General features: G+C 41.3%; 1 protein-coding gene across 22 annotated transcripts in view; it reads right to left on the reverse strand.

Annotated features, from left to right (window-relative positions):
• AHI1 (Abelson helper integration site 1) overlaps positions 1-7,871 on the reverse strand; it is a 320,407-nt gene extending 312,536 nt beyond the window's left edge. For 13 of the 22 annotated variants that reach the window (XR_010836060.1, XR_010836059.1, XR_010836058.1 and 10 more), the window contains exons 1-3: positions 7,707-7,865; positions 2,012-2,080; positions 250-374 (exon numbers count right to left, since the gene is read on the reverse strand). Coding sequence is in view for 10 of the 22 variants with exons in the window: in XM_067010855.1 (XP_066866956.1) it covers positions 250-374; positions 2,012-2,021 (135 nt within the window). In the remaining 12 variants the exon portion in view is untranslated. Of the gene's footprint in view, positions 1-249; positions 375-2,011; positions 2,081-7,706 lie in introns of all 22 variants that reach the window. The other 9 variants (XR_010836054.1, XR_010836052.1, XR_010836050.1 and 6 more) reach the window with 3 other exon arrangements.
• Positions 7,872-9,160: the final 1,289 nt, after the last annotated feature.

A 9,160-nucleotide genomic window follows, 5' to 3' on the forward strand; every position in this document is an offset into this window, starting at 1 on the left:
TGCCTTTCCCTGTTATCCCTAATCACTTTAACCAGTTGGTCTGTTATTCTTGTAGGACAGCACTCAAGAACTCAATACTCAAAGAGTGAAGAGTGAGGCTGATTCTAACGCAAGCTTTATTTTACCACGTTATTCACCACAACACAGATTTACTGTTTTTAATTTCCAAAGTTCCTTGGAGTTTTCATATGAAAGTCATAATTTTATGCAGATATACAAGTCACCATTACCAAATGATCAGTTACTCACTGAGAATTTTTCTCCAGATTTGCCAATTTTTTTCTTCAGTTTTTTTCTTTCACGTATTAGATCATTGTGGGCCTTAAGCAATTCCTCAAAGCGAACTTTGGTCTTCACCTTTGCTTCACTCTCAACTACAAATGATAATGACTCATGTCATTTTCTATGCAACTCTATTATCACACGTATTATGTTAAAAAATAAAACACCCACAGCCTTGTAAATACCTGCATGAGTTAAAAGGATTAGTCCTTCTTTCTTAAAAACTTTTCTTTTGGCTTTGGTGACACCACACTCACCTATATCCATCTTACCTTTTGGGCTACTCCCTCTAAAAATTTCCTTTGCTAAGTTAACTCTTTACTTATGATGCACAGTAGCACCTACGACTGTTAACGTGGCCTTAAACAAGTCACTTAACATCTCTAAACTTCATTTTCCTTATGTGTAAAATCGGAATAATCCTATGTCAAAGATCATTTTTTCATGAAAAATGACTAACGCTTGCCTGGCCAACAATCAGCCTTCAACAAATATTAAAAGCTGAAAGTTGTCTTCCCCTTTAAAACATAAATCAGATCATGCTAGTAACTTGCTTAAGACCCTGTAAGTTTCCCAGTTCACTTAGGACAAAATAAAGCAAGTCCTTCACATGCCCTACATGGTTCTTATTTCCTGGTCTGTCTACCTCTACAGCTTCCATTAAAACAAATATCCTTATAGGGAGGATGGGAGGGAGGCTCAAGAGGGAGGGGATATGGGGACATATGTATGCATATGGCCCATTCACTTTGGTGTACAACAGAAACTAACACAGTACTATGAAGCAATTATACTCCAATAAAGATCTATTAAACACAAACAAACAAAAAATATCCCCTTAGATCGCTACATTCTAGCCAGACATCCTTGTTTTTAGCTCTTCTGCCAGAACAAGCCATCTTCCATGTGAAGCTGCTTCCACCTGGTACAAACTTCCTCTAACTCATCACAGCTGGCTGGTGTTAAGATACCTGTTTAAATGTTGCCTCTCAAGCGGAACATTTCCTGACAACCTCATCTAAATTTCTGTTTCTCACAAGACAGACTGTTCTTTTCCTTTACAGCACTTAACCCAACTCGAATTTGTGTAATTATTTGTACATCTATATACATAAATATACTGTGTCTCTCCCACTATATGAGGTAGTTCATAACTATATCCCTAGCTACTATCATGGGGTCTAGCACAGAGTAAGTACTCAATAAACATGTTGCAAATAAATAAATGCTGAATGAATGAATGCCCAAGAGCAGGTATTGGCAAACTACTACCTACAGGCCAGTCACCTGTTTTAATAAGTAAAGTTTTATTGAAACACAGCCATGCCCATTCTGTTAAGAACTGTTATGGATGCTTTTGTGCCTCAATGGAAGAGCTGAGGAGCTGTAGCAGAGACCAAATCTAAAATATTTACTAGCATGCCTTTTAGGAAAAAGTTTGCCAAAGTCTACTCTAAAGTGAAAAACCCATTTTGACAATAAAAAATAAAAACTAACCATATGTTATCATTTACCTTGCCCAGCTGAGTCCAAAATTGCCAGCCAATGAATACATATTAACCTTAATCACCAACATTACATAGAAAGCTAAATATCAAACTATGAAATATCTCTAAACGTAATTTTTGGTTGACGACATCTACTTCATTCCTTAATTGAAGAATCCCTTAAAATAATCCAAACTTTAAAATAATATGTACTGCATATATAAATTTCATAGAAATCTTACCAGTGGGCATATCTCAGCTTCATGGAGAGCATTGAGTTATAGTGTAAAAGCACTGATTCAATCAGGATCCTATTAAAACAAAGAGGATTTATTTGTAATATGGAATTTCCAAATAAAAATTATAAAATACTCTTCACACAAGATTATGTGATTGTCTACTACCTCATCAGGTTTATACCAATAAAACTAAGTTCTCTTATTCCAACCTTATGTAAATGACTTAAATACATCTGAACCAGTTTAGAGTCTTAAAGTAAAGCAAACTGGATCATAATTGAGTAAAATATTTATATATTTGAAACAAAAAATTAAAAAAAAATTTTAGGGTTTCCCTGGTGGTGCAGTGGTTGAGAGTCCGCCTGCCGATGCAAGGGACATGGGTTTGTGCCCTGGTCAGGCAGGATCCCACATGCCGGGGAGCGGCTGGGCCCGTGAGCCATGGCCGCTGAGCCTGTGCGTCAGAAGCCTGTGCTCCCCAACGGGAGAGGCCACAAAAGTGAGAGGCCCGCGTACCGCAAAAAAAAATTGAAAGGCGATAAACATCTAACTTAGTATATTAATACACCTTTTAAAGTATTTTAAGTGAAAAAAAAAAAAATGAACAATTCTATGTACTTGTGAGAAGCCAAACTCCGTATCAGGACTGACTTTCCCAAGCACATACACTATTACGCTAGTAAAGTATGCTTCTGGGTAGCACATTCACAGATAATGAATTTAAATATTTCTGTACCTGCCACTGAAAATGCTGCAACAGAGAAGGTTAAGCACAAGCATTCATTCCATCTTCTCAAATAAATACCTGGGTGTGTTTCACTGTGTATCAAAACCATGGATAAACTCAGTATATATATATATATTCTTAAATTTCCAGTTTTTGTAAAAGATGAGGGTGTGTGTCCAAAACAGACATTAATTCTCACATTAGAACACAATATGCATACATTTTTAAGAATAAAAATGAAGACTGTTAAAAAAAAATTGATTTGACTCAACAATTATCAGTTCAGGTTGCAGGTCCCTGGGGATCCACATTCGTGTTCCTTTTGTATTAGGGGCACTTTGGACAGAAAAGTCTGATAACATATGCTAAAAAGAAAATAATGATTATACAAATACACTAATTATGTGAGTTAACTTCTGTAACAACTATCCAGTATACAGACAAAATAGACATCATTAAATACACAGAGTAAAACCTCCTATTCTTTATTGATAGAAAACAGCATTAACTCTTTCTAGAAGATAACAGATCCAATAAGTCTGATCATCTTTCCAATCTACCCCAAATTAGAAAAGAGAGAGGTTGCAAAGCCAACTGTATCAGTAATTGAAACCTGACAGCACATAAGTAGAGAAAAAAAAATAAAGTAAATAAGGATTTAATATTTATAGTATTCCATGGTGATTCAATATATAGGAAAATAGCTAAACTATATTATGACTGAGTCATCAAGAAAAGGTTTACTTATATTCTTTTGTTTTATCTTGAGCAGAAAATGTATGACATTTTAGACAGATTGAATAAAAACTACTGAAGAGATAGAACAAAGAGTCAAGGATGATTCTCATGTTTTTCAAAAGGAAATAATTAGACCAGTAGTATCATTAATTGGAATATAGTGCAGTATAGCACAAGTGTAGTGAAGTAGTTTAAAACACAAGTCCTGGAATTACTGTAATCTCCCATGGTTACTTGTATGGGCTGGGCAATGTTTCCTCATCTGTAAAATCAGTCTAACAGTGACTATTCAAAGGGCTGTTGTAAGAGTTAAATGATTAAAAGGTTAAAACAGTGCCTTAGAACAAGCATCAATAACATTAGCTACAATTATAAAAGATACTTCTTATGGGGACGCTCAGTGAGCTTTAGCGGGGCATGTTGAGCTGGATATCTGACGGGACGGGTATTAAGCAGCTATAAGCATTGGCTCTATTGTCAGATTCCTGGATTCAAATCTCAGTTCTGTCTGTCAGTAGATTAATCTCAATTTGCTACTCTTTCAAAAGAGAATGATAATAGTTAATCACTTACAGGGTTTTTGTAAAGATGAAATGAGAATATGTAGGTAAAACTCTAGGCACAATGCCTAGAGCATGGCAAGCTCTTCAAAAATGATAGCTATTATTGCTGTATACACATATAGAGTGAGTGTGTGAGTGTGAGTGTGTGTGTGTGTGTGTGTGTGTGTGTGTGTACGTGTATGGAGATTCATATAAATATATATATATAAAATCAGTTTATGTTTGGTTGGTGATACAATATAGTAATCCAGCAAGAAGATAAGAGTCTGAAGATTTGGGCATCATTTATTTATATTTGTGATGGTTGCAAGAAAAAAAAGGGCCAAACACAGAATTCTGGGAGCCCACAAAATAAACTAAAAAGATATCAGGGAGACAGATGAAAAACTGGGAGAAGTAACCAAAGGAAAAAGAGTTTCAAGAAAGAAGTGGTCTACACTGTGTGGTACCAAGAGTTCTTGCAAGATTTGAAGAGTGTCCACTGGATCTGCAGTCAGGAAGTCACATGTGCAAAGCTTTTTGTGGAAGGACAGAAACCTGGCAGCCACAGGTGGAGGAATGAATGGAAGGTAAGACCTGTAGAAGAAATGTGTAGATAATTCTTTCTACAATTCTGCTTCCAACTGTCTCCCTCCACCCTACACAGGCAGTCAGTGACATGAGGCAGTAGCTTTGAGGTACAGAAAGACTATGGAAGGATTTTGCTGTGTGTTTTAAGACTATTTCCATGTCTCCATCACACTACTCTTAAAAAATGAACCACCAGAGGAATTTTCTTTTTTTTTTTTTTTTTTTTTTTTTTTTTTTTTTTTTTTTTTTTTTTTTTTTTTTTTTTTTTTTTTTTTGCGGTATGCGGGCCTCTCACTGCTGTGGCCTCTCCCATTGCGGAGCACAGGCTCCGGACGCGCAGGCTCAGCGGCCATGGCTCACGGGCCCAGCCGCTCCGCGGCATGTGGGATCTTCCCGGACCAGGGCACGAACCCGTGTCCCCTGCATCGGCAGGCGGATTCTCAACCACTGCGCCACCAGGGAAGCCCAGGAATTTTCTAAAATACAAATGTGATGGAATCATTTCTTTGTTTAGAGCTCTTCAGTAGCTCCCAATACTGGAAAACATGAGGTCCTTCCCATTGGGGTCCAAAGCTACTAGTGAAATGACCCCTTGCCTTTCTCCACCTCCCCTTCTCTAGCCACACTTCCACACTGTGGGCTCCAGCCCTGTGAAACCACTTGCAGGCCCTCAAATGTGCCGAACTCTTTCTTGCCTTTGTACCATTACACATACACCCCTCTCTCCTGAAAAATGCCCTTCCTCTCTTGTCTCTCTAACTCCTAACTATCCCTTGACACCAAATGCAAATAGTACTGAGACAGGCTAAGACCTTGGACCTGGGTCCCTTTACTAGAGTGTCTGCACCTGGACAAACATAAACTATAAAGGACTAAAAACAACTGCATGCATGCACAGCTGGGGCAAAATCATGAACAGTAAGATACAAAAGGGCCAAAACCCAACTTCTGAGGTGCTGGGAACAACAGCAGCAGCATACTGTACAGGATCCCTGCTCACAGCACCACCAAGGGGGTGGGCAGTACACCTAAGCCATGCCTCCGGCCCAGCGCACAAATCTGGCCCCAACCTCTCCCCATTTAAGGAACCAGCTCTGCCCCACACCCCGACCCATCACCCCGTTTCCAGTTTTTACTCCCTCGTGAAACAACAGAGGTCCCAATAAAGCCTCGCCTAAACTTCTTGTCTGCCCTTGTATCAATTTCTATTAATTTAAGAGTCCAAGGACCCAGGTCAGTATCAGTGTCTTCTCTAGGGAGCTCGCTAACTTTGAGGGGTTAGGGACAGTCTCTAGCAATAAACAAGATTCTGAAGATGGTTTTAAAAACTTTTGGTATTTGAATTTCTTTCAAATGTATATTTTAAAAATATCCCAGAGTCCTCATAACAAGCAATCTTCTTCCTGAAAGCCCAAGTAGTAAGAGCAATTGTTAAATATGTCTCCTCTGTGCTCCGACAGTGTCTTGATCTTCATACCTCCTACCTAGGCCTTGATTTTTCACTCTGGTAAAATCTTCTGTGACCGCCCCCCACCAAACTGCTAGCTTGTGGAGGGCTAGGCCTGTGCTCTCTTCATCTATGTATCCCATTTTAAAAGGAGGGGGCAGTAATAATGGTTCTAGGGTCAAAATGAGTCAGGCTTAAGCTTTTGGGTTTTTTTGCCTGGGAAATTAAAATGGCACCTACTTTATTGTAAGGAGAAAAGGAAATACTGAAAAGCAAAGTTATCAGCACAGTGGTTGGCCCATTACTTTACATACATTATTATAGTATTAAAAATAAACAATTATGCGATAGACAAAACATATTAAATTATGTATTTACATTATTTACTACTATTTAGTACTCTAATGTACAATCCAATTAGTAAATACGAATATTAATTTAATGATAAACATAGCAAATACATTACAGAAATGATCATCTCTAAATGGTAATGTGTACTATAGCAAATACATTATAGAATGACTAATATTTGATAAGTAAGATCATCAGAAATTAAGGTCAAACTTAAAATGACATCTGTGAATCTCATATATGTCATTATATTTAAAAGCTTCTCCTTCACAAACCCTTCTACAGGACCTGCTAAGAGATACAAAATAGGGAAATTAACTGCATTATATTTCATCTCGTTTTGTTTTCTCTAAACGCCTTATTATCAGCCAATAAATGACTAAAGATCAAGGGAAGAAAAAGCAGAGGCTTGGATGATTCGCTCCTTGACCGAATTTTACAGCACGGGATAAAAGGAAACAAACAAAACCCGTATACATAATTCAACTAATATATCAGGATAGTCTCCATAAATATATAAGGTTCTAAATACGATTAAAAAAACTTTTGGTATTTGAACTTCTTTCAAATATATATATTTTTAATTTCTCAGAGTGCTCATAATAAGCAATCTTCTTCCGGAACGCCCAAGCAGTAACAGCAAGCGTGAACTCAACAGGTGGAAAAACTGTTAGCATCCTTTTCTCAAAAGGAGAAGCCATATGCTCCAGTCAATAGATGTTTTCACAGTAATGAGGAAATGTAGCAAAGCCATTTGGCAGGGATCCCTAAATAGTATACGTTTTCTTCTATTTGTATACATATCGAAACGACCCTGTTAATGTAACTATACTCTTAGAAACGTAACACATCGATCACCTTTTCTCAGATGTAATTAAGAAGGTATTTCACGGGTTCAAGATTCAGCACCAGGTTGACACGCTAAAAGGAAATAAACTTAACGTACTTAGTGCGCATCTGATTTAAACGCTGTTAAACCAGAACCGGGAATAGGAAAGGCAAAGATTGCATTCACTCTTTCACGACACCACGCTCAGCGTTCCGGAGAAAAAGAGCCCAGTTAAGGGAGATGAAAAGTAAGTACGAAGAGGTAACTCTCATAAACCCCATCCCTCCACTCTGCCGCGCTGGGCGGGTCAGACTGTAGTGGTGCAGGGCAGGCCCCGCCCGGCCTCCCCGGCCCGCCGCCCCCGCTCCTTAGGACCCGAGCAGCCCTCCACGCCACTCTCCCCGAAGAGGGCCAGGGCAGGCCGAACGCCCGAGCCCGGGCTCCCGCCACCAGCAGGCCTGCAGGGTACTCACGGAGAAGAGGGCGCAGACCTGCCCACAGAGGGTCCCGGAGCCGACGCCTAGACCGTGTGAGGTGGGCTGAGAGCTAGGCGACCGCACTGCCTGCCCAGCCGCCAGCTACCAAGGCTCTGCGCACCCGCTGGGTGCCGCAGTGCAGGCAGCGCGCCGCCAGCTGACGTAAGCGCCTGACTACGCCGCCGTCCCCATGACAACCGATGCGGCGCCGACTCACCGCCTGGACCTCTACCGGGCCTCGGCGCCTCTCCGCGGCCCCGCCCCCTCCCACGGCCCCGCCCCCGCCCCCGCCCCCGCGCCGTTTAAGCCTAGGCCCGGAAGCGAGGCAGTGCGGCGTCTGCGGAGCGGAGGCCGCGCGCGTAGTCGCGCGCCCGCCCGCGGGCCCTCAGGCTGCGGCCGGGCGCGCGCTCACGGGCCGAGCGCAGGACTCGTAGCGCGCGGGGAAGCTCCAGGCCGCCGCCCTCCAAGGAGAAAGAATACGCTCCCTCTGGAGCGGGTAGGGACCATGGAAATGCTCAGGTGCTTCTCGGAGCCTGCTCGTGTCCTCATTGTCGCCCCGAAGAAGCGCTCTGCTCCTCAGAACTGTAGCCAGCGCTGGGAAAAACGGGAGGTGGCAAAGCGAGATGGAGGCTGTGATGGAACCCGCCAAGGCTAGGAAATATGAATGAGGCAAAGAAACACTCTCGTCACCCCCCAGGCTATCGCTCCCACGAAATGAAACCTCATTTTAAGCGTGGAGAATGCAGAGTTGTACTACAGACCAAATCTTAAGGAAAAAATTATCCACGATTCATCTGGTGCTGAGTTATCTCACTATGTGTTTAAAGCAGAACAGCAACCCCCCAAAAGTCATCTTTTTCTACACCCAGTGTCCCCTCCCACCTTCTGACTTTTGCCACAGCGCCATCTTTAGCTCTGAGTCACCAGGGATGGAAAAATACTAGTCAAGTCACTCTCGGACTCTTGAATTTTCTGCAGTTTGTAGTCACACACTAAAACCTGTTGCTTCGTTTGTACGGTAAGAGCATTATGCATATTTCTTTGGAGACCTGCTTTTCCATTCCTGTTAGCATCACCACACCCTACAAAGTATATCTCATTTGTTTCTCCAAATCCTGTGAGAAATTTCTCAAGTCAGTGAGAAATATTACCAATCCAATGGATGTTCATCTTTCCACTTAAAATCTAATTATCTTTCTGGATCTCTGCCTTGGTTTTATCCTCCCAGTGTTCTAGTTAAATGCCTGTAGACCAACCTAAATGCCTCTTAACATCAAATTAGGTCCATTCTACCTTTTTAACACCCCCCAGGGTATAGTGTGTCCATCTTAACTCTACTGCCTCCTGCCAAGTTTCATCACTGCTCACAGGGATTATTGTGAGATGGCCTCTTTGCCAGTCTCTTGACTCCAGTTTTGATCACTGAATTCCATTCTGTGCACTGCTACCAG

Source organism: Kogia breviceps, chromosome 13 (assembly GCF_026419965.1).
Source record: "Kogia breviceps isolate mKogBre1 chromosome 13, mKogBre1 haplotype 1, whole genome shotgun sequence".
Classification (NCBI taxonomy): Eukaryota; Metazoa; Chordata; class Mammalia; order Artiodactyla; family Physeteridae; genus Kogia; species Kogia breviceps.